General features: G+C 35.9%; 6 protein-coding genes across 7 annotated transcripts; 2 read left to right on the top strand and 4 right to left on the bottom strand.

Moving 5' to 3' along the window:
* Nucleotides 1-117: 117 nt before the first annotated feature.
* Nucleotides 118-1,798, bottom strand: LOC9316236 (F-box protein At1g30790). Its single transcript, XM_002880123.2, has one exon. The coding sequence runs from the start codon at nucleotides 1,528-1,530 to the stop codon at nucleotides 574-576; it is 957 nt and encodes a 318-aa protein (XP_002880169.1). The 5' UTR covers nucleotides 1,531-1,798; the 3' UTR covers nucleotides 118-573.
* Nucleotides 1,799-2,827: 1,029 nt separating this feature from the next.
* On the bottom strand, nucleotides 2,828-5,121 carry LOC110229522 (DNA repair protein RAD51 homolog 3). Its single transcript, XM_021029956.1, has 9 exons — nucleotides 4,943-5,121; nucleotides 4,582-4,680; nucleotides 4,375-4,497; nucleotides 4,260-4,293; nucleotides 4,115-4,185; nucleotides 3,797-4,023; nucleotides 3,552-3,683; nucleotides 3,380-3,446; nucleotides 2,828-3,283 (listed from the first exon to the last, which is right to left on the bottom strand). The coding sequence occupies exons 1-9, from the start codon at nucleotides 5,052-5,054 to the stop codon at nucleotides 3,108-3,110; spliced, it is 1,041 nt and encodes a 346-aa protein (XP_020885615.1). The 5' UTR covers nucleotides 5,055-5,121; the 3' UTR covers nucleotides 2,828-3,107.
* Nucleotides 5,122-6,773: 1,652 nt separating this feature from the next.
* LOC9318070 (probable tRNA N6-adenosine threonylcarbamoyltransferase, mitochondrial) lies at nucleotides 6,774-9,738 on the bottom strand. Of its 2 annotated transcripts, none has more exons than XM_002880122.2 (13): nucleotides 9,373-9,738; nucleotides 9,236-9,280; nucleotides 8,972-9,046; nucleotides 8,706-8,802; nucleotides 8,529-8,619; nucleotides 8,394-8,443; nucleotides 8,108-8,298; nucleotides 7,927-8,012; nucleotides 7,742-7,817; nucleotides 7,584-7,667; nucleotides 7,394-7,508; nucleotides 7,225-7,313; nucleotides 6,774-7,122 (listed from the first exon to the last, which is right to left on the bottom strand). In XM_002880122.2, exons 1-13 carry the CDS (start codon nucleotides 9,640-9,642, stop codon nucleotides 6,985-6,987), a joined length of 1,407 nt encoding a protein of 468 aa, XP_002880168.1. In that variant the 5' UTR covers nucleotides 9,643-9,738; the 3' UTR covers nucleotides 6,774-6,984. The 2 variants fall into 2 exon arrangements, with proteins under 2 accessions (XP_002880168.1, XP_020883227.1); XM_021027568.1 differs by having other exon boundaries at nucleotides 9,376-9,738.
* Nucleotides 9,739-9,846: 108 nt separating this feature from the next.
* Nucleotides 9,847-11,815, top strand: LOC9316235 (IRK-interacting protein). Its single transcript, XM_002881957.2, has 2 exons — nucleotides 9,847-9,993; nucleotides 10,294-11,815. Exon 2 carries the CDS (start codon nucleotides 10,353-10,355, stop codon nucleotides 11,628-11,630), a length of 1,278 nt encoding a protein of 425 aa, XP_002882003.2. The 5' UTR covers nucleotides 9,847-9,993; nucleotides 10,294-10,352; the 3' UTR covers nucleotides 11,631-11,815.
* A 128-nt stretch (nucleotides 11,816-11,943) lies between these two features.
* On the bottom strand, nucleotides 11,944-15,125 carry LOC9316234 (methionine aminopeptidase 1A). Its single transcript, XM_002880121.2, has 15 exons — nucleotides 14,845-15,125; nucleotides 14,608-14,658; nucleotides 14,347-14,523; nucleotides 14,175-14,250; nucleotides 13,873-13,920; nucleotides 13,719-13,763; nucleotides 13,523-13,622; nucleotides 13,346-13,397; nucleotides 13,217-13,258; nucleotides 13,055-13,116; nucleotides 12,866-12,964; nucleotides 12,687-12,760; nucleotides 12,533-12,602; nucleotides 12,377-12,442; nucleotides 11,944-12,301 (listed from the first exon to the last, which is right to left on the bottom strand). Exons 1-15 carry the CDS (start codon nucleotides 14,919-14,921, stop codon nucleotides 12,135-12,137), a joined length of 1,206 nt encoding a protein of 401 aa, XP_002880167.1. The 5' UTR covers nucleotides 14,922-15,125; the 3' UTR covers nucleotides 11,944-12,134.
* A 5,493-nt stretch (nucleotides 15,126-20,618) lies between these two features.
* LOC9316233 (probable pectinesterase/pectinesterase inhibitor 17) lies at nucleotides 20,619-23,206 on the top strand. The gene is made up of 2 exons (XM_002881956.2): nucleotides 20,619-21,686; nucleotides 22,312-23,206. The coding sequence occupies exons 1-2, from the start codon at nucleotides 20,837-20,839 to the stop codon at nucleotides 22,995-22,997; spliced, it is 1,536 nt and encodes a 511-aa protein (XP_002882002.1). The 5' UTR covers nucleotides 20,619-20,836; the 3' UTR covers nucleotides 22,998-23,206.
* The last annotated feature ends 43 nt before the right edge of the window (nucleotides 23,207-23,249 follow it).

Genomic DNA, 23,249 nt, shown 5'->3' with positions numbered 1-23,249 from the left:
GGAGTTGGTGAGAAGAAGGCATCCGTCAAAATCTTTCACCAACCCAACTCTAATGACTCTGCGATGCTAACGAGCATTTATCATATCCAATTATAATATGACACGTGCGCTGATTAGGTGTTTTCGTCAACTAGTCGAGAGGCTTTGGTTTCGGTAGGTGAAAGAAATATTACATTGGGCCTCAAGAAAGATAATGGGCTTTTCGAGAAGGGAATATGCTTTTTTGTGGATAATCTTTCTTGTTTCCAAAAAAGCTTCTTATGTTATGATTCTTTGGAGATATTCACAAGTTATGAATCATTTGTTTTTGGTCTTGCACGTTGTATGTTGAATCTGCTATTTTTGGAGTATTAATTAATCCTCACATGAGTGTGTCTAATGATGTAGTTGTGAAACCAATGCTTAACATAAATTAAAAGAAACCGAACCAGAATATACTTATCACAAGTAATCTTCAATTATCTTTAAGAATATGATATTCTCAATGTACCATGGAAAGGCACATGATATTCTCAATGTAACCTGGAAACACACAAGATATCACGATCATGCTTCCCAATTCCATGGATACGTCTAAACCCAAAATCTGCAACTCTCTTGGATTACATCGCAAGTCATGTTATTCCACAACTCCTCTTTCTCTTGAACCCACAAACGCATCTCATCATACAAGTAATCATACTCTATTCCTCCAAATTTCCCTCGGTGATTTATAAAATTCCAACTTGTGATATCATCGTCTTTCGGTGCTTGAATAAACATCATCTTCTCGTATCTAAGATCGAATCTAGCTATCGTGTTATGTCCAACTCCGTAGTATATAGTACCATTGATGCAAAGTCCACCTTCTACATCTGTGTAAGACTCTCCGGTGGGGGTCTCGACCCTTCTCCAACATTCGGGTCGACAAGAACTCAGCGTTGAAACGACATGTTCTTGTTCTAGTTTTATACCTCTTCTACCGCGTTCGTGTCCATCTAACATCATCATCACACACAATACTTTGTATTCATCTTCCACCGGATCGTACCCGAGCCGTGCGTGCGTGACTCTTCCGTTGGCTCTGACATTGGGCAGTATCAACAACTGTCTCGTGGTCGGATTACAAACAGCGATTGATGAGCCACGTGTGCAACAAATCAGACCGTTCACGGGGGGACATGTGATGTAGTAGGGGTAGGCGTCATATCTCTTGTTGTAGCCGAGATTAGAGATCGTCATGTCGTGTCTTGCTACAACTGTGGACGATTTTTCGTGTTCAGGGGCTGAGAAGATGAAAAGCTTCCGGGAATCCAAGTGGTTAAAGCTGAAAAGGAGACGAGGCCGAGTCCTTGACCAAGTCAGAAAGGCGTCGGCAAAATCTTTACTGTCGATGATAGAGCGCCAGAGCATCGATACGGATCGGAATCTGATGATAGATTTCGCCGGAAGCCTCGATAGTATCTCGAAGGTGAGTTTAAGAGGAATGCTTGTTGTGGAGTTTCCGGCATGATCTAGGTTACGTGATGTACACGGTTGTGAATCTTCCATTGTGGCTTGGTATAGTTATAGCCCTAGAAACAGAAAAATAACCAATATATATAATACAAGGCACTTTTGTTTTTCCATAAATAATTAAACAAAATTGGAAAGATGCAGGACCTAATTCCGTGCCATTCCAATTTTTTACCTATTTATTTAGTTCCATTAATTTTTATTTTTTTTTCGCCTATGGAAATTGGAAAGTGTCACTGTGCTATACATGCATGCATGAACTTTTGTTTACATATATTTTTTGGTCGGCCTACTTTTTATATTCGTTACTTAATTTTGTTATCAATCAAAGTATACCCTAAATGTTTATTATCGTTTTCAAGAATAGCAATTTTCTTTAAATAACATAATTGTGTATTATTACTATCGTTGTACTATTTGAATTAAAATTAATATGTTGATGAGAAAAAAAGCGAAAGATGTTGAAATTTAACATTGCGGATAAAGGGAATTACTCTTTAATTATTTTTCATTAGATTTCACAACTGAAAATATACATTTTCCTAATATTACTTACATTAATGGTCAATTAATCATCAGACAAACCAATCAATTAGACTACAAGTATATGTAAGACTAGTTGAGACGATAGAAGTTCAACATTGCAGAACATGTCAGGATTACATGTTTTTGCGAAATAAAATCAAGCATAAAAGTACAATATAGAGTTGTTGTTTACAAAGATCAAAACTATGTTAGTTACAAGAAAATAAAAGCATCCTTTTTTATTTGGACAAAGAAGATAATGCTTATGGAATGTCTCTTACTTCAAATGCAAACCTCAGTAGTACCTGTAAGATATTTTTTAGATAAGTGACTTAGCTGCTTCAACCATAGCTTCAATGGTGATACCAAACTCTTTATAAAGCTTTTCTGCTGGTGCACTTGCTCCAAACGTGTCAATTCCAATCGATTGCCAGAAACCTGATCGTGTTCACCAATTAATCAACCAGGGACGATGCAGAACTTGTTTCGATTGTCTCTACGGTGGCTGCACGAACGAGAGGGCGGAGAGAGCGACTTATCGTGGAGGCGTTGCGTCGACGGGAAGAGATGGTGCGTTGGGAAGTGGTTCTGAGACCAGAGAAAGCTGGTATAGAGACGCAGTTTTCAGAGCCATTGTGAGAGATGGCTCGTGTAAAGGAGAGCTTGTGAGAGCACTAGAGAAGAAGTAGAAGCCATTGGATTCAGAAAGGACACAATCTTGACGGCTGAGATCCTCTACAGCTTTAACAATTTATTCCAACATAATTTTTTGGTTTAATTTTCAACTTATCATTGTTTTTTACGCTAATTGTTACATAATTTAATTTTAAGTCAAAAAGAGAATACACGTATAAGATGGACAATGCGGCATGGTTGGTGTGTAAAGCAAAAGCCATGGTCATGACAAGGGTAGGTGAAGAACATAATTGCTTTAGATTTAAGAAATACATTTAGTCACTAATTCACCAACTCCGGTATTGACCACCCTAAAGCAGGCAGTTCAATCGAATCAAGAACCGAACCAAAGCTAAACCGGGGAAAGCTTACTCATGTCCTTGTGACTGTGTTGTGGACCTTGTGGTGTGTCGTTACATCATCTTGACCCGTTTGCTACTTGAGGAGGAGTTTCTTAGACCTCTACTGGTTACAGTGTATGAAGCCGAAGCTGAAGGAAGTGAAGGGGACTTATCAATATACGCATAACGTTCATCACCGTTCCAATACAGAATGACTCGGTTGGTGCATGAATGAGACCAGCTATCGCCTGAAAACAGCACAAGTTGAACATTTAAGAATCATAACAAATGAATGATGATGATGATAATAGCAAATTGAGATGGTGGATTTGAGTTTGGTTCACCTAATGCAAGCGCTAGTTGAAACGAGCCTTCAGTGTACTTTGTGGTCACTTGGTTTAGTAACACAACCTGTGACAGGACTTTAAGAGTTTATGATGGAACCTCTACTTAAGCTAATCCGGATTAAGTCAAGGATGTATTGTGAATTAGATCATTTCTTGCGGACATTCTTACCGCAAGTGAGAACTTTTTGGCAAGCTTCATGAACTTTAAAGCCATTTCGCTGAGAACTCGTGTCCTCTGGACTAAGTCATCAAAGTCCTGACGGAAATGAAACGTGATACTGTCTACAATCACAACTTTAACCTGCAACCATAAAAGGTTAAAGAGAGTCTTAGTGACCGCTGAATTATGTCACAACATACTTGTAGCAACAAGATCAATGGATTTCGGAGTTGAACTTAAATTTTTATACCTACATCTTTATTTTCAGAGATGAACTTGTCAAGATGATTGACCAAAGCGATTTGCTCGGTGTAACTGCAGACACGGAAGTAGAATATGTTATCTAAGATATCTTTGGGTTTCATTTGTACTTGATTTGCCTGAAAATGTTTATGCATGTATCCTGTGTATTCTTCCATGTCCTCTACACAAGCTTCTGCTATTTGTAAAGCACGCTCCACCATGAAGCTACCTTCTGTATCTGTAGCATACAAAAACTTGGGAATCGCAGGCATTAACAACCAAGTAAGTGATCAACCAAGCCATTAGTCATCGTTACTAAAGAAACATACCGATATATATTGCTTTCCCTCCAAGACCACCACACTCACGAGGAATCTGAACATTCACAGAGAGCTGGATCCTGAAATCAAATCGAAGTTAACGGAAGAGTAAACTCTGCTGAGAAAGTAGAGGAAACCAGTGAAGCGGATTTACCCAATCTGAGTCTTGCCAATCCCCGGTACCCCACCTTTGAGAAAATAAGCAAACGACTAAATCACTTAATGATCTCAAATTGGACCAGAGAAAGAAAAAAATGGAGATGACATACCAATCTCTGTAACATCCCTACAGCTTATTCCACCACCCAAAATGCTATCAAGATCAGAGCAAGATGTAGTAATGCGCGGCAAAGACTCCTCCTCGTGAAGCATATCCCAAGCGTTCTTTGCTCCTTTGTTTAGTTAGAAAGTTCAAAAAGAGAATCCTTCAGTGAATCATTTAAGAAGAAAACCCCAACAGAGCTTCAAGGAGTTACCATTTATGAGAGAACGGCTTCCATTGCAAGAACTGGATCCTGAGGATTGATTAGCCATCCTTAAAATCTCAAATGCTTCCTCCTCTGTGATATTTACATCTGCTCACACACCAAGGATAACAAAGATGACACATTTTTCCTCAAAACACACACACACAAATAGATTTATTCCAGAAATAAGCCTTAAACAAGAAACTAAATAGTATAATCAGAATTTGATAAACCCTAAAGCTCAACCCGTGACTAATCGATTGAGGTTTACTGGGAAATCAGAGAAAAACAGCATTTGACCCAAAAAAAAACCTATACGAACAATAGATTCTACTCTTCTGTGTAAGATTAGGGTAAAGCAACATTTCACCTCGAGCGAGATCAGAAGAAGAAACCGAAGAAATCAATGACAGAGAAGTATAACCAGCCGATATCAGCTTTCCTCTAATCGAAGACGATAACGGTAACCTCCATGCCTCCATAACTGTAGTCGCGAGAGAATCGCCGGCGATTTACGCCGCCCAAATCAATGTAGGAATGAATTAAAATGTAAAATGAACCAGACACGGTTTAGATTAACCGGGACCACTGATTGAACGAAATTGATTCAATAATTAACCGGACAAGCGTTTTTTGTTCCTCAGTGAAAAGGTAAAAAAAAAAAAAAAAATTCATGTAAGAAAACTTTTCAATTGCATATACAGTATATTCTTGTTTGAAGAGATGGTATTGTATTAGATTACTTAATGAATTAAATTATTAAAAATCATAGAAATCAATTTATATACTTAAATGAAAAACCTATATAGTAAAGATTATTATAATATTGAATGAGTTTAATCACTAATATCTTTACATACTTAAGTGAAAAAATGGTAGATATAGTAAAATTGAATAAGTGAAATAATTGGTAAAATTTGAGACAAAAATAAATGATGAAACTCCATATGCATTGTCAAAATTTATGTTTGAGACAAAAAAAAAACATTCATGGATATATATTTGTTCTGAATTATTATGAATATTTCATAAAGAGTTAGGTGAATTATGTGCATAGAAAGTTCACTTGATCTTTTTTTGAATAATATGAGAAATGATGAATTTTTATGGTGGAATCGTATATGATATTAGATTCTCTATTCGTTATTTTGCAGTTGAGTTTTCTAGATTTTGCTGGTTCAGAGAGTAAAAAAGTCGGACTATTATGGTTGTAAATTAGAAGAATATCGAAGTACCAACAAATCACTTCGTGCATTGGGTTATGTTATTAGGGTTTTGTCTTCTTGCCAACAATACATTCCTTACATAAACCACAAGTTAACAATGTTAATGAGCGATTCATTGGGCGGCAATGCTAAGACGTTAATATTTGTTAATGTGTGAGAAGCTGAGTTATGAATTTGGGATGTTGACTGGCGTCGCAACACAAGAAGCGAGCACATGAAGAAGCAGACCCGACCCCAAACTCCACCAAAAATACCACTTGTGGAGAAAGGTGCTTATCATCTAGATGGTAACAATGTTTTTTTTTTGCAGTGTTGGTTGGCTGTGTTTTTTAATGGTGGTTATTACTAAATTTTTTGAAACTTATTGTCGAAAGAGTTTTTCTTCTAAATATTAAAATTTAATTCAAAAACTAAAAAATTAATAACATATAAAACACTAGTTTTATTCTGATAAAATTTTCTCAATTCATATTTTTATAAAATTTAAACACTTAAAAAAATCTCTTTGTAAATTAATAAATAATAATTTATGATATATAATAATTTATAGCAAAAATAATTAGCGGTATATATTAATAAAATATCATAATCCTAACATTATTAGAGGTCAGCACTAAAGAATTAAAATATCATAGTCCTAAAAATTCACTTAGGAGAGTTTGATGGATTTTAAATTTGGAGAGATTTGGGAGAATTTGAAGGTGATTGCAGTGAATTTTTAAGATTTTAGAAAATATTTTTTTTGATTTGGTTAGATGTATTATACCAAATTTTGGAATATTTTGGAGTGCTACATGTGACTTTACAATCCAATAAAACTGTTATCATTAGTCACCACCATTCGTCACTTCCTTCCACTCCCTTGTTTTCGTTTTTGCCATCGATGTTAACCATCTTTGTGTAACATTCTAATTCAACACATGGAGCAATTTTTTAAAAAAACAAGCCTTTTCAGAATTAGAAAGGAGAGAGAACGAGTTTAATCGTTTGATCAATTATTGAAGACAGAGAACCAATCGATGTGAAGAATGATAAGGATTCTGAGGACCACGGTTTAGCTTAACCGGGACCACTGATTGAACGAAACTAAATTAACCGGAAAAGCGTTTGTTCCTCAGTGAAAAGGTTACAAGATTTGAGAGACAAAGATTTGATTTGAGAGACAAGACTATCTTTCTTGCTACGTTTATGTTTGTTGTTGAAGAGAATCTGCTCGGATAATTGAAGTAAGTGAAGGGTGAATCCGCGCAGTTCTCATAGAACGAGCTTTGCTTCTTCCTTTTGCATACTCCTCTCCAAGAGGCCACCTTGGTCGAAGATCATACTAAATTCATAACCCACAAAACATCAATCAGAAAGTTCAAATATTTTCATATTTCAAACAATAGAATATTTCAACGTATCGACCTTTGTTTAAAAACCGTACCACAAAATCATCAGGTTCAGTTGCAGGTGGAGGTGGATCGTATCTTCCTACACGGAAATGCTCGAGACCAGTCCAAGCCACCATTACTCCTGAAGAGATTAGTGAAATGTTAATTTCTTTTCTCTGCATCTCTAATTTGATCAGTAGGAGAATCTCAAACTCTGTTTACCATTGTCTGTGCAAAGGCTAGGAGGAGGGCAAACAAGTTTCAGGTTTTTGTTTTCGACAATGTTATTAAGTCGGAGTCGTACATACTTGTTTGAAGCAACACCACCAGAGACTACCTGATGATTAGTCAATATTAGTCTAGAATCGTATTGTCAAGCAAAACAGAGGGTTTTTTTTTCCCTAAGCCCCACCATATGTTTTATAGAAGGCTCGAGTTCTAGTGCCCAGTCTATAGCTCGCTCACACTTTTCCTCCAGATGCAAGACAGCTACTCGCTGCTTCAAATGAACTGAACATGTTTACAAATCAGCATTTCACTAGAACATTACTACCACAGATTGATTTCTACCTGGAAAGAAGCGGCGATATCAGCACGGTTTCTTCTGTCTTCGTTTGTTGCAGAAGAGACAGGACATTTAGCATCGCTGCAAATCCAGCAAACGACCAATATTTTTGTAACACAAAGCTTCAGCACATGTGACATAACTCGGATAAACAATTCCCAAAGCTGATTTTAAGATCTCACTATTTTACATTTCTTTGGCTTCAATGGCTAGCCTCACTTGTGTCTTCAAACCAGCATAAGAAAAGTTGCAATCTTTATGATATTTCATTGGAACCTGATAAACAAGGTAAACAATATCACACAAATGATGTGAACATTGAGTAGAAGAAGAAAAAGATATCTAACCAACCAGTAAACAATTTCACTTACATTAAACTTAACAGACTTTGCATCACCCTCCAGAGCAAGTTCTTCAACAGCTGGTCCACCACTCCTGCGCATATCAAGACCGAGCCATTTTGCTGTCTTGTCAAATGCCTCACCTATAGCATCATCTACTGTAGTCCCAAGTTGTGTGTACTGACCAAGCTTATGCGCAAGAACTAGCAGATTGTGCCCTCCTTAATAAATAAAAAGTGGCAGCGCTGTTTAGATAGAAACCTAAACCCTTTTATGAAACTGATTCTGCTTAAGAAATAGACAATTTAAGCAATACCTGATATAAGCAATGCCATGAACGGAAAGCTTAATTCTTGCTCTACTAACCTACAATGACAAATCAAAAGCTGACGAGCAATTCATAAATCTCAAAATGGGAGCAAAAACATCAAGTAAACACACTAATCAATACCTAGCTACAAGGGCATGAGCCTCCATGTGATGCACCCCGACAATTGGGAGACTGAAGTTACCAGCAACGCTACGAGCCTTTCGCACACCAACTGTATGACTCAAAGAGGAAAAGTTTAATCATTACCTGTGATTTCAAATTACTCTTAAGAGTGAATACATTTTTCCTCCAACTTACCGCGTAGACAGAGGCTCAAACCAGGTCCAATGGTAACAGCAACAGCAGAGAGATCCTTCTCGGTCAAACTGGCTCTATCAAGCGCGTCTTGCACAACCTGCAACAAATGAATACACATTTTTTCTGCCGTTAGCATCAAACCCCAACGAAGTAACCATATACAGCAAAATGAAGTATCTGGAACAATTCTGAACAAGGACTGAATCTAGATACTTGAGAGGTATTGAGTCTTGCAATGATTAGTAATGATGAAACGTCTATACTACCTTATCGATAACTTGGGAGTGTGCTTCTTCAGCCTGTTTAGGAGCGACGCCTCCATATTGGGCAAGCAATTCTGCCTTGATATCACCAATTCCGAGATCAAAACAGGTGAAACTTAACGAATTATATAAAAGATAGAAATTTTTAAAAGTGAAAGGCTTTCTCAGACAAAACTGTGTATTCAAGTGATTAGTGGAGTCTTGTAAACATGAAATGCACGCCAAAGAATCTACTTGCCGATAATAAAGCAACGGAGTGTTCATTACCTGAGAAGAAATGACTTGGCTGAGAATTTCACCATTACCTCTCACCTGAAAACCACACATTCCAACATCAGAAAGGAGCAGTGAACTAATGTAAGTTAACACAAATAAGTAACGACGAGAAGAAGAAACGGGCTTACAACAGCTGCGGCAGTGTCGTCGCAGCTCGTTTCAATACCCAGAACAACCAAAGTATCATCAAAATTCGAATTTTCGCTATTGGGTAACGAGTAGTAGATTCTTGTTCCGATAGAATAAAAACGTGTCCTTTGAAAATTGGGTGAAGATGAAGGAGATATTAACGAGAAAGCCGGGGTTTTGGTTCTAAGTTTAGTCGCTAATATTGAGATTCCAGGAAAAAGATTGAATCGGGGAATCGCCGGAGAAAGTGTAAGAAACAGACGAACCATTTCACACTGAACCGAAAGAGAAAAAGACGGGAACTTGCGCTGAGCTGTGCCGAGAAGATGAGTTTGGATTGCTGCCGAATCCGGTTTAAATCCGAACCGAAATATTGAACCGGTTTGAATGGACCATGGTGATTGGGTCCTGGTTTAGAGGTTTTAAGCAAGAAGAAATAATGATGAGCTTTACCATTTCCGTTCACTTCCTAGAAAAGTATATACCTTTCTCTGTATTTCCGGCTAAATCTCCGGCGACTGTGAGCTTGATGTTTCGTTCTCATCTACTTATTTGGCGTGAAAGCTGATCAAAAGTTAGTTGACTTGTCGCGAAACTTCTTTTGTCTGTCGCAAATCCAGGTGATCTCTCTCTTTTGTTTTCGATCTCTTCTCTCTAGATTCATTTGCTCCATTTCTTTCTCTAATCACAAACCTAAATTGCAAAACTTGTGAAAATTTTCTGGAAATGAACACTGTAGCAAGATCTTTAGGGTTTGTGAAAAGATGATTCCATAGCTTCGTAATCTACATTTCCAGATGCAATATTACATTGAAATGATGATTCACTTGGAGATCTGTAAACACAAAAGGTTTCAAATTGAGTCTTCTGTTCCACAAGTTTGATTCTGAGACAACAAAAAAAAAACAATTTTTTTGCAGGAGAAATTTGTTTGATTTAGAGAGATTAGGAGAATACAATTTGTTTGGTGGTTTCAAGTATGCTACCAAGTGGGTTGAAAGAAACCCAACTCCGTGAGAGCAATAACAATCAGAAAGTCCATCCTCAACCTATGGAAGAGTCTATCAATCAGAATCCTGAAGCTATGGAAGCACTTATTTCCAATCTCTTTGGAAACATCTCGTCTTTGAAATCGGCTTATATCGAGCTTCAAAGTGCTCATACTCCTTACGATCCCGAGAAGATTCAGGCAGCGGATAAAGTTGTCATTTCTGAACTCAAGAATCTTTCGGAACTGAAGCATTTCTACAGAGAGAATAACCCCAAGCCTGTATGTGTCTCTCCACAAGACTCTCGTTTAGCTGCAGAGATCCAAGAACAGCAGAGTTTGTTGAAGACTTATGAGGTCATGGTGAAGAAATTTCAGTCTGAGATTCAGAACAAGGATTCCGAGATCACGCAGATGCTGCAGAAGATCGACGAAGCAAACCAGAAACGGCTTAAGCTTGAGAAGAATCTTAAGTTAAGGGGAATGTCTACAAACGAAGGTTCTGGTGGAGATGGCAATTTGCAATTTCCTGACTTAACCACTGAACTCTTCATATCTACTTACGAAGCTGCTGCTAAAGCCGTGCACGATTTCTCCAAGCCGCTAATCAACATGATGAAAGCTGCAGGATGGGATCTTGATTCTGCAGCCAATTCCATTGAGCCTGACGTTGTTTACGCCAAGAGGCCTCACAAGAAATATGCATTTGAATCATACATATGCCAAAGGATGTTCAGTGGGTTTCAGCAGAAGAACTTCTCAGTAAACTCAGAGAGTGCAATGGTTATGGCCGATGATGACACAGACACCTTCTTCCGCCAGTTTCTTGCTCTGAAGGACATGGATCCACTAGATGCTCTAGGTACAAACCCTGATTCCAACTTTGGTATATTCTGCAGGAGCAAGTATCTCATCTTGGTCCACCCAAAGATGGAAGCTTCTTTCTTTGGAAATCTAGACCAGCGTGACTACGTGACAGGAGGTGGGCACCCGAGGACTGCATTTTACCAGGCCTTTTTAAAACTTGCAAAGACGGTATGGATCTTGCACAGGCTTGCATACTCGTTTGATCCAGCTGCAAAGATCTTCCAAGTGAAAAAGGGTAGTGAGTTCTCTGATTCATACATGGAAAGTGTTGTGAAGAACATAGTTGTGGATGAAAAAGAAGAGAACCCAAGAGTTGGTCTTATGGTCATGCCTGGGTTTTGGATTGGTGGCAGTGTCATTCAAAGCCGAGTTTACGTTTCAGGTGTGAAGGTCCTTGAGTGAAGGATCTCAGGAACTGTCTTAAAGCTTCCCACTTTGTTGTGCAACTTTTATTTCCTCTTTGCTATAATTATATTCTCAGCAAGCCTATATGTATTCATCATCTATTGTTCAGAAAAAGAAAAGGAAAGAACTAATATCTCGAGTTCAACATCTTTGGGATCGTTATTCAATTACAGTAGCAACTAGCAAGTCTCTGTGATTCAATGACAGTAGCATCTTTGGGCTGATTTTATAGCAAAAAAGTTGTCATGGTGATAATATTCTTAAGATATAAAGAAAAATGAAACTGTATGACTTTGTCTTTACGATTCAGTTTCTGATAAAAATAGGTTTCTTACATTTCAATCAAAAGTTCAAAACCAAAGTAATAATCAAATTACATAAATAAAGACAAGAAGGTAACAACATCAAATGGTCTATAATGGCGAAAAGATGACGCTATTATTCCAAAGTTTACGAATCAAACCCCAATGAATCACAACAAAAAAGGAACCATACACTTAATCACTTGGTAAGCCAAGGGTATACGTCAGGTGATGACGGAAGCCTCGCTGTTAAAACCTCAACACCAGTCTCCGTCACCAAGAGGGTATGCTCAAACTGAGCGCTGCGTTTTCCATCTGCGGTGACTGCAGTCCATCCATCAGGCCATGTTCGATCCCGCCATGTCCCTATCATGACATTGTCCTTATGTTAGTAAAGGGAGTAACAAATTTAAAAATTTCACGAATGGGAAAAAAACTCACCTGCGTTGATCATTGGCTCGATTGTGAAAGTCTGACCTGCTTTCATCACTCCAACTGCTTTGTTTCCTGATTTTGAGGTTAAGGACATTTACACTGGAATAGACTAACAAGACAACAACATACCATGTCACGAAATTCTAAAGTAACAAAGGATACTTGCATAGTGAGGAATGTTTGGGGCACAATGGAAGAGATCTCCAATACCATGACCACAATAGGATCTCACCTGTTCAACCACAAGTAAGATTTTAAGTAGACAGACAGATGCTGTGAACATCGTAAACTGCAAACAAAGAAAATCAGACTTTACCACTGATAACCCAGACATTGTAGCATGGCGATTGACTACCTCTCCGATTTCACGAAATCTTACTCCAGGTTTAACTGAAAGAGACAAAGCATAGAAAGTCTTAGCATCTCTTCTCAATTTTTAACATAGATTACAGTTAAAACATAAAAGCTAAGAACAGGTAAGAACTTGGAACCTACCAATTGCTATGGCTTTCTCCAGGCACTCGTATGTGCACTTAACCAGTTGACGTGATGCTTCGTCAACATTTCCAACAAAGTATGTCTCATTAAGGTCACCTACCCATAATTCATTCTATGAGACGGCATATCTCAACAGGTAACAAAAATACGATAAATTATCAATCTTTCTGCAGGAGATAAACTTACCATGGCAACCTTTATAACAGACTGTTACATCAACATTTACTATATCACCATCTTCTAGTTTTCTGAAGCAATGAAAGCACGAGTGATTAGTGTAAAATCTCCTAGGTCATTTTAGCTATTTTGTCAGAAAGGCTCAAAAAGGTCTAGATAGTAAGAGCATACCTAGCATCCGGAATTCCATGACAAATTACTTCATTAACAGATCTGAAAGGGAATATTCAGAACATAGACTTTAGAAGCAGAGGGAAAACATGGTAGAGGTAATAATGTAGACACAAAAGAAGTACCTACGTGCAGCAAGATTTGGGAAAGAAATAGTAGTTGAGGGGCGATGGATATCCTCCTGCCAGAACATAAGATTATACAATAGTTATAATGTTGGTGTGATGAACTTGAGTGATGGACTTCCCAAAAGGATAAGAAAAACTAAAAGATTCAAGTAAACAGTGAATCCTAAAAGACACAAACCTGCTGCAATAGTTGCTTCATGAACAACTCGATCAATCTCATCAGTAGTCACACCGGGGCGAATCACCTTAGCGGCTGCATCCAGGACCTCTCTGGCAATCTGATAACAGAATATGTTCAAATAAGAACCTAGAAAAAAGATCAGAGGGAAATGTAGTCCAATGGCATTACAGGAAAGAAAGAAAATAACACTAACTTTACAGGTTTCACGCATTCTCTGGATTTGTTCGGGCGTTTTTATCTACAAGACAACAAAAAAACTTGTTAGTGACAATGAGATGAGATATTTGTGTCCATGGCTCCGAATTCAGGACAATGAGCAGAGGCTAATGTATCAAAGCATCACTAACCTCAACAACATGTTGTAGATCACTATTCGGTTCAACTTTGGGAGTCCCCTGAAAAAAATGTTAGAAATCTTAACAGGGAATATTAGAAACTATAAACTCACTGCAAGACAAGTGAGACCTACACAGACATACCACAGGTAATAACAACTCATATAAAAGTACAATTCTTGAGACTAAGCCATTTGTAGCTAAATAACTATTACACTATCAAAGTCGAATTAACTCGAGTTCAACTTTGCTAGCAGTGGGATACTAGTGCAGCAGAAAAATAAATTCAGATCACAAAATGTAACGGCACTTACATCAATTGCCCAGTCAGGTTTCTCAATCTCAGCAGGCACAACACACTTGGTAGATATGGGATATTGCTTTAGGGGCCTACAAAAACGCAAGAAGATATAAGAAAAAAGTAACAAGATAAAAACATTACATCAAATCAACAAATAACAGTTGGAGGAAATTTTGGTTACAAACCCAGTCCAATCAAAGTGTGGAAGCTTAAGTGTTCTAGCCTGGCCTTTCTTGACGCAATAGAGCCAGCCTTGAGAAATAAGATCAGAGTTCTGATCACCGGTGGCAATTGAAGACAGCTGAGCTTTCACATGTACTGATTTGTGCGAGCTCCAAGCTGCCTTGAAACATTCTTGAGTGCTGTTGCGATAATAAGAACAAAAAATTAAAGCTTCGAAAAAATAGACTGGCCAAATCAAAAAGGTTAAAAAGAAAGACACATACCAGAAAGAGGCTTGTTCACGAGGAAGCTTCAAGTCCATGCATTTCGGACACCTGCGAGTTCAATTCGAATCAAGAGCCATAAATCATGAAACTACGTATCTCATTCCTCAAACATATACTAAAAGCAACAGTTATCGAAAACATCGATTAAAGATTCGAACTTTGGAGCTAAATTGACTACCATCTATGCAAGTCAAATAGAAAGGAAGAAGAAGAGAAAGAAGGGTAATTACGTACTGAAGATGCGCAGGCTTCTCGCAGCGAGCACAGGAAAGAGTCGCAATGGTCGATGCATCTGCTGATTCACCGGCCATTCAATTTCTGGTATTAAGCCAATCAGAGAACCAGCTCAAAATCGCCGGTGTGAATTTTGAGAGACAAAGAGAGAGATGAGACCTCTAGGGTTTATCGAAGACTTGATTGGGAAAATTAACATATTCTGAAAACGACGTCGTTAACCAAATCTTCTCTTCTTCTTTTTTTTTACTGCTTTGACTAAATTCTTCTTTGTTTATTTTCTCTAAAAATCTTAAAATACAAGAGCGTTTTTTTGTAGAACGAACTAAAATTCTATTTCTTAATCTGACTAGTAGGACAAACATGATGACCAAGTGTTCCATGGGTGGCCCAATTAGCATTTACACCAGACTTGGGTCCAAATCTATGGCCCAAGACAAAGAAAATTGAGAATAAAGAAAGAAAAAAAAAGAATGGCATGTTTGATACTTGATAGTATATGAATTATGATCACGCTTGTGCTATTATTCTCGCCAACACAGTCTCCTTTTGTTCCGATGAAGTTCATATTTCCGATTCCACGTCACCATCTCTATTTCTTTCTTTTTCTTTTTGTTTGATAAAGAATCTCTATTTCTTTTGCTTATCAACTTTAATCTTTTAAAAGTATATAATTTCCTTTTATCATATCTCTCGAATTTGTCTCATTTATCTCATCCACATATAACTTTTTTTTATCATATTTTCTCGAATTTGTCTGATTTATATTATAATTTTGTAGAGTTTTCTTTGACCGCCGAGTTTATCATAATATTTATTTATGTTTGATATTTCAAAATCATGTTTGATATTATACCAAAAAAAAAAACAATTTTAATTGAAATAGTGGTGTATTTTGTTTTCATTCATTTATATGTTTTATAAGGATGTATATGTTTTGTTTTGATATTATCTATATGCATGTATAGACTCATATCTTATAGTTTTCTAAATATGTTTTGTACAAGCGTTGCATTTTGATGGTTCTAACCTTAAAAAAAAAGTCCTTTTTGATTAAATTTTTGGTGTAATATGATGTCTCTCTCTTGACAACCCAAAACGTGAGCAAATCACAATTTTATGTATTTATTTCACCTATTTTAGATTATTTGACAATTTCTTTTACCTATTTTATACTATCTAAACGTCACAGAAAAAATGACGGGTTTATATAAGATTTTACTATACTCGGAGCTCCAAAGTTGCCAAAGGTTGTTGATGAATGTTTTCAAAGATATCATCTTGACTAGCACGCATGTCAAATACATGATCATATATGTGCTTCTTCTTGTCGTCTTTCCATAGAAACTCAAGTGTACATTCATCAACAACTGTGAGCATTTGTTTTTCGCTCTCTGAAGTCCATTTCTCATTAAAAGGTCTTATACGACAATAAACTCTAATCTTCCTTTTCATATCTACAATTAAATACAAACATTAATAAATTGATTTGTAACTCTGTTCATTACATCATTCATCTGTATTATTGATTTGTAACTCTGTTCATTACATTTAATCGTTTGATATTTTGATGTTTAATATGAGGGTTGGACGTTCAGGTTTGGTTCGGGATTTTGGGTTTATACATCTATGACTCGTTCGGATATTTTCTATGTTCGGGTCGGGTCCGAATTCAAGTATTGTTTGTTTTTTTCTAAAATTTTAAAATACAACCGCTTTTCTTTCAAGTCTAATGTATTTGCACCCAATTTTGTAGAATCAAGTAACTTACTCAAATCCTTCAAAGTTTCTTGTGTACTCCATTCACATTCACATTCTTTGCATAAAATTCTTGTGTGCTGTTTGTTGTTGGCTCTCTTAAACTATTATCTTAGCAAAAACTCTTATGTTTGTCCAAGTCATTCTTGATGAAGATTCATATGTTGAGATTGTAAGCACTTTAAAATTCGCTACAAAAGATTACGATCCAAAATCACTATTTAACGAAAATCGACCAACTAAATTAAATGTAGAGAGATTATTTACAAGTAAAAATAAGGGACGATCAAGAAAAATATATGTATTCTCAATTCTCAGGCATGCGGTTTGTGCTTTTTGTTCATAATATATATGCCTATATATGTTAACAAAAATTAAGAAACTATCTAGAAAATAAATTGTCTTGATTTTGGAATATTTTCTGATAACTAAGTGAAACAGTATTTATTTTCGTAAACAAGAATTAAAGTAGATTCACCTGAAAATTACTAATGATTACTTGAAAATCACGATAAGCTATCAAATTTAGAAGCTTTAGCCATCTTTTTCCTCTTCTTATATTTCGAAAGTATTAGTCTCGTCGTGTCAAGCTAAAAAATTTGCAATATAGTGCATAAGCTAGAGATCAGTTTAAATTTTATATTTTATTAGTCCATAATATAGTCAGTTTAAGTTTTATACATTTTATTAGTCCATAATATCAAATTTTTCTTATTTATTTAATAGTCTAGTTGTGCTTATACATGGTTTAAGTACCATTTAAGTACTTGGACAAAGACAAAATTTTGTTATGCGAATGGTGTTGGCAACACCTAGTTTGTGATAAAGAGATGGATAACAACACAATCTGAAATGATTAAGATCGAGAACAAAACGAAGACAGCCAAACAAAGTCTTTGCGGGCCTCAAACGGAAACTTGAATTATAAGTAATCAATAGTCTTATACTTAAAAAACTATTGAGGAAAACCGAATATTTCATTTCATTGCTTAAAATGAGAAAGTTTCAATTTAATATTCGTACGTCCTTTGGATAACGAGGTTTTAACGATCTTTATTAAAGTCTATCTATTATTGCTACAACTACTTGTTTGTACCTCTTTTCTTTTGCGTGAGAATTTTAACAACTAATGTGTGTTCATTTTACATATAGATATGATTAAGATATGATTAATTAATACATATGATATTTAGATTAGATTAGAATTTATATGTATTTAACTAACACATGTATATGCACTGCCGCATATAATTTTAAAATAGGTATTGATTGCTTTGAAATAGGTCTTAACTAACATGACTGCTGGTCATGTACAAATTAGATTAAAATCGGCTTAATTATATTGATTTTGAAATTTCGAAACAATCAGTTCATTCAGGGAAGGTTGCTTCAAGATTACAGATTATACTTATTTTTTCATTTTAGAAATCTGATTTTGTTTTCGCCCACTTTAAATCTTTTAAATTTAAGCAAATAATTTGTCTCTGCGAAGGTGAGAGCATCATAATGTGTCATTACGAATGTCAACAAAAGTTTATCAAAAAAAAAAAAAAAAAAAATGTCAACAAAAACCAAAAATGTCCCTATGGAGGTGATGAATAGCGTCAACCGAATAGTTGTTTTTAAGTATTTTGTAAGTATATTCATGATGTAATTTTGTCAAACGAGTAGATTGTGATAGTACTCAAATTGGTGATTACCTCTTCATATACATTTGATTTTTATTCCTCTCTTTTTTTCCTAAATAAGAATTTTCTATGGATAATCCATGAAAAGACTAATTAACGTCCAGAGTCAAATCATATCGATTATCGATCGTTACTTCTTCCTCAAAGATTTTATTCAAAAACAATTAATTTCGTTACCAATAAAACAAGGAACGTGTTATTATTTTGTGGCCGTGCTTAAAAAGTCAACTTAGACCAAATGATAATGTTGGTAATCTACTCATGGATTGAGACCTCTCTACGGTTTTTGCTAGTTTTTGAAACCTCGTTTCTTCCGTCGACGTTACGTGTAACGCAGTCTTGCTTTGAACGAGGACGTCTCCAAAATCCATAGCTAGAATATGATACTTATACCAATCTCTTCATTCAAACAAAGTCTAATCTCTTCACAACACAATACTTTTTCAGATTTTGATATTAACCATAAACCAAAAAAAGAGAGTCCAACTAAGCGAGCACAAAAGAAAAAAAAATTCACATTTTTGTGTAAGAGATTTTTGAAATTTATATTTTCTTTCTTGTTTATGCTATTGCGGACCGCCCAGTAATGACTAATGACCACCACAATATATAATGTCTATATCTTAGCTCGCATAATTTCACTGTCTTGTGTAGCCTCGACCAAGCGGTCTTATATTAGGTAATTAAGTTCATATTGGATTATTATAAGTAATTATAGATAAGATAAATACAAAAATACGTATATATTTGAGAAAAATATCATCAATGTTTGACTTTGACGATGATGGTGCCGTTCTTGTTACTGGTGGTTTTTAATTCGTAGTCGTAACAAATTTTTTTTTTTTTTTTTGTGTAGTATATATGACGTTAGTTAGTTATCAGTTCTCATTCATTTAAACGTTGACGGATGAATTTCTAGTAGTATTAGAAACATATATAGCTGTGCATTGCATGTAACAAGTTCTTGACCAACCTCTTAATAATCAGATTTTGGACGGATAAGATCATTAGAATCTTTTGCTTTTAAATATTAGATGACCTATACCTACCATCGACATAGGCTTACGTATTCTCGATTTGTTTAATTTGAAAAGAGACAAAACATATACTAATAAAATGGTGGAATCTATTATCTATATATGTTTCCTTAACAACTTAATTAGTTTTAAGCACAGTTTGACATCTAAAATTTTGTCCACCAGCCCGGAGATTTCATAGTTCCATTCTACCCACCAAAAAAAAAGAGCCGTTTCCATATATTTAAACATGAACTTTAACCCAAATTTTGTATCTATTATTATTTGAAATTATTACAAATTCTGTAATTACTTGGACGTACGAATTAAGATGTATATGTTTTCAGTAATTTTGTGTTACATCTTACTTTTATTGACTTTATTCAGAACAACTTACTAATTATATGTTTTGTCGTAATGATATAAATGGGTAATTTTGTGTGGCTAGTTCATTTGGTGAACAAAGTTATCTTTTGTTTTGGAAGTTGAGTTCTCGCATACAAAGTTCAAAGTTCTTTTTGTAGTTTTTGTGTATGAATGTATAATTTACAAAATGATTAATTAATAATTTAGCTAGAACACCTTTAGAATTAAAGAATCTTTTATCTAGTATATATGATTGTATATGTACACACAAACTACCAGAAAAACAAAAAATCAAAGTTCGCCAATTCAAAATACTACATATGTTTCACCTAGGAATAGCATGAAACGCATTTTCAAAATAAGATTAATTACAGAATCTTTAAAATAAAATAAAAATCCCTTTATACAGTCTTTTGTGCAAATTGATGTGGTCGTATACAGTGCGCTACGGCAAGGAGTCGATTATATTGATTAAAAAAAAAACTTGTCAATATTTCGAAGTTAACGTCGACGGTTGATTAGTCTTTGTGGATAGCGATTACACTGTCTCTGCCTGACCTACATATTATTATTGTTGCTACAAACTATACAAATGCGAGGCATATATGACTTTGATTTTTTATTGAGTTTAATTTAACTCACGTAGACGCGTTTATGCCAGTAATGCTATTGACATTAAGAACTATATATATAATATATCTTGAGAAACAAATATATCTAGTAACTAATTAGGATTTCTGCTTTTTCGTAAACCTATTATTTTCATGCTATCACTAATAATCTGTGTCCAATATTTTGTAAAACATTCGATTGTAGACTATTTTTTCTGATTATTATTCAATATCACTTTAATTTGTCGTAGTCAAATCAAAGCGTATTACGTCAAAAATGATTGCCCAAACAAGAAAATTAAAATTCAACATTGAGAATATATGACGGCATGATCGTTATACCAATCCATTGGTTGGTAACTTGGTATAGTCTTTTATACTTTTATTTTTTTGCTTCAACTATAATGAAATTACATATTAATATATTTAATTATTAATTTAAATAAAAAAGCATAAGTCCCCACATCTATATAAACACATCGATTCAAGACACAAATCTCATCAAACAATACCTTCAAACACAAACTTCTCGTTTCTCAAAACATTTGGTCTTATGATGGCTTTTCGAGCTTATATTATTACCTTTGTGTTCTTATGCATCCTCGTGGCATCGACCGTTTCCGGGTACAACCAGAAAGACGTGAAAGCGTGGTGCAGCCAAACTCCAAACCCTAAACCTTGCGAGTATTTCCTAACCCATAACTCAAACAATAAACCCATAAAGTCTGAATCCGAGTTCCTCGAAATCTCAATGAAACTCGCATTAGACCGAGCCGTCCTCGCCAAAACCCACGCGTTCACACTAGGACCAAAGTGTCGTGACACACGTGAAAAAGCAGCGTGGGAAGATTGTATCAAGCTCTATGACCTCACCGTCTCTAAAATCAACGAGACAATGGACCCCAACGTGAAGTGCTCAAAAACTGACGCGCAAACATGGCTAAGCACAGCTCTAACCAATCTTGACACGTGTCGAGCCGGGTTCTTAGAGCTTGGTGTTACCGATGTCGTCCTTCCTTTGATGTCAAACAACGTCTCGAATCTTTTATGCAACACACTCGCCATTAACAAAGTTCCTTTCAACTACACCCCACCCGAGAAAGACGGGTTCCCGTCGTGGGTCAAACCTGGTGACCGGAAACTTTTGCAAAGCTCGACGCCAAAAGATAACGCAGTGGTGGCGAAAGACGGGTCTGGTAATTTCAAGACAATAAAAGATGCGATTAATGCTGCTTCGGGGAGTGGTAGGTTCGTGATATATGTGAAGCAAGGCGTCTACAGTGAGAATCTTGAGATTCGAAAAAAGAATGTTATGTTGAGAGGTGATGGTATAGGGAAGACGATTATTACCGGAAGCAAAAGTGTTGGAGGAGGAACGACAACGTTTAATTCAGCTACTGTCGGTACGTATGGTTACAAAACAACAAATGATTAATTTTGTTAATTTTAGTGATAAGATATATAGTATATAGTATAATAGGGTTTAGTTTGCGAAATGTTACGTGAATGAATACACCAAACTAGATAGCAAAATTGAAAGGGATATAAAAGAACCACGCACAGCGTCTTATAGGTTGTATAGATTCAAGATTTTAAGATTTGGTCTTGAATTCGCTACAATTATAGGTCAAAATATTTTTCTTGCAAAAAAAAAAAAAAAGTCCGTACACTTTTATGATAGTGAGAAGTCATAAAACATATAAGTCAACGCAGTTTTTTTTTTTTTCATGGAATACTTTGAAGTGTACGCAATCCTCCACTATTACTCAATAATTTACAGTATCAGTATTCATTAACATGACAATATCGTATCTGGTTGATAAAGCGTGAAATAGCGTGAAATGACACATATAATAATTTGATAAATTCCTAAGCTGTTTATTTTTTCCCGTAAGTTATATATATATATTATTAAAAAAAACATATTCAAAGTGCTACACTAGAGTCTAGAGCCATACTTTATGATAAAATTTCGATCACGTTTAAAGTCATAACTCATAACTAATCGTTTTTCTCACATTATTGCAGCTGCGGTCGGAGACGGGTTTATCGCTCGTGGGATCACGTTTCGAAACACGGCGGGTGCAAACAACGCACAAGCAGTAGCTCTAAGATCCGGGTCGGATCTATCCGTTTTTTACCAATGCAGTTTCGAAGCTTACCAAGACACACTCTACGTTCACTCCAACCGTCAGTTTTACCGCGATTGCGACGTTTATGGAACTGTCGATTTTATCTTCGGAAACGCAGCAGCGGTTCTCCAGAACTGCAACATCTTCGCACGTCGTCCACGTAGTAAGACCAACACAATCACCGCTCAAGGAAGATCCGACCCGAATCAAAACACGGGTATTATTATCCACAACTCTCGGGTCACCGCCGCTTCGGATCTTCGACCCGTTTTGGGATCCACCAAGACTTATTTGGGTCGACCTTGGAGACAATATTCTAGAACAGTTTTTATGAAGACTTCTCTTGATAGTTTGATTGATCCACGTGGCTGGCTCGAGTGGAATGGTAATTTCGCTTTGAAGACTTTGTTCTATGCTGAGTTTCAAAATACGGGTCCGGGTGCTTCAACTTCGGGTCGGGTCACATGGCCAGGGTTTCGGGTCCTTGGTTCTGCTTCAGAGGCTTCCAAGTTTACTGTTGGTACTTTCCTTGCCGGTAGCTCTTGGATTCCATCTACCGTACCGTTCACTTCTGGTCTCTAATGAGTATATGACTGATATTATATGGTATGATGCAAAGTTGTATATACGACGCAATTGATTCGTCTATTACAAAGAATAAATATTGTTTGTTACATTATAGAAACTCTTGTATAATTATACATATTACTATCATTTATGCAATTTCATTTTTTTCTGTAAAGATATTGTATTCTGTCTTATCTGAAATAAATTGTCATATGATTCTATTACCGTTTCAAATTTTAACACACAAAAATCAAAAATGATTCAAGT

This window comes from Arabidopsis lyrata (assembly GCF_000004255.2).
Source record: "Arabidopsis lyrata subsp. lyrata unplaced genomic scaffold ARALYscaffold_4, whole genome shotgun sequence".
Lineage (NCBI taxonomy): Eukaryota > Viridiplantae > Streptophyta > Magnoliopsida > Brassicales > Brassicaceae > Arabidopsis > Arabidopsis lyrata.
The sequence above is the reverse complement of the archived record's forward strand: the minus strand, read 5'-3'. Positions and strand labels throughout refer to the sequence as shown.

Excerpts from the sequence above, each read along its gene's own strand:
- LOC9316234 (XM_002880121.2), bottom strand. The coding sequence starts at position 14,921 with ATGGCCGGTGAATCAGCAGATGCATCGACCATTGCGACTCTTTCCTGT. Across the intron at positions 13,921-14,174 it reads AACCTGACTGGGCAATTGAT|GGGACTCCCAAAGTTGAACC; the intron begins GTAAGTGCCGTT and ends CATTTTTTTCAG. Across the intron at positions 13,623-13,718 it reads GAATGCGTGAAACCTGTAAA|ATTGCCAGAGAGGTCCTGGA; the intron begins GTTAGTGTTATT and ends TTCTGTTATCAG.
- LOC9316236 (XM_002880123.2), bottom strand. The coding sequence starts at position 1,530 with ATGGAAGATTCACAACCGTGTACATCACGTAACCTAGATCATGCCGGA.
- LOC9316233 (XM_002881956.2), top strand. The coding sequence starts at position 20,837 with ATGATGGCTTTTCGAGCTTATATTATTACCTTTGTGTTCTTATGCATC. Across the intron at positions 21,687-22,311 it reads GTTTAATTCAGCTACTGTCG|CTGCGGTCGGAGACGGGTTT; the intron begins GTACGTATGGTT and ends ACATTATTGCAG.
- LOC9318070 (XM_002880122.2), bottom strand. The coding sequence starts at position 9,642 with ATGGTTCGTCTGTTTCTTACACTTTCTCCGGCGATTCCCCGATTCAAT. Across the intron at positions 8,620-8,705 it reads TTTGAGCCTCTGTCTACGCG|TTGGTGTGCGAAAGGCTCGT; the intron begins GTAAGTTGGAGG and ends TGAGTCATACAG. Across the intron at positions 8,444-8,528 it reads GCTCATGCCCTTGTAGCTAG|GTTAGTAGAGCAAGAATTAA; the intron begins GTATTGATTAGT and ends TTGTCATTGTAG.
- LOC9316235 (XM_002881957.2), top strand. The coding sequence starts at position 10,353 with ATGCTACCAAGTGGGTTGAAAGAAACCCAACTCCGTGAGAGCAATAAC.
- LOC110229522 (XM_021029956.1), bottom strand. The coding sequence starts at position 5,054 with ATGGAGGCATGGAGGTTACCGTTATCGTCTTCGATTAGAGGAAAGCTG. Across the intron at positions 4,681-4,942 it reads TTCTTCTGATCTCGCTCGAG|ATGTAAATATCACAGAGGAG; the intron begins GTGAAATGTTGC and ends GTGTGTGAGCAG. Across the intron at positions 3,684-3,796 it reads TCATCTCTGAAAATAAAGAT|GTTAAAGTTGTGATTGTAGA; the intron begins GTAGGTATAAAA and ends TTATGGTTGCAG.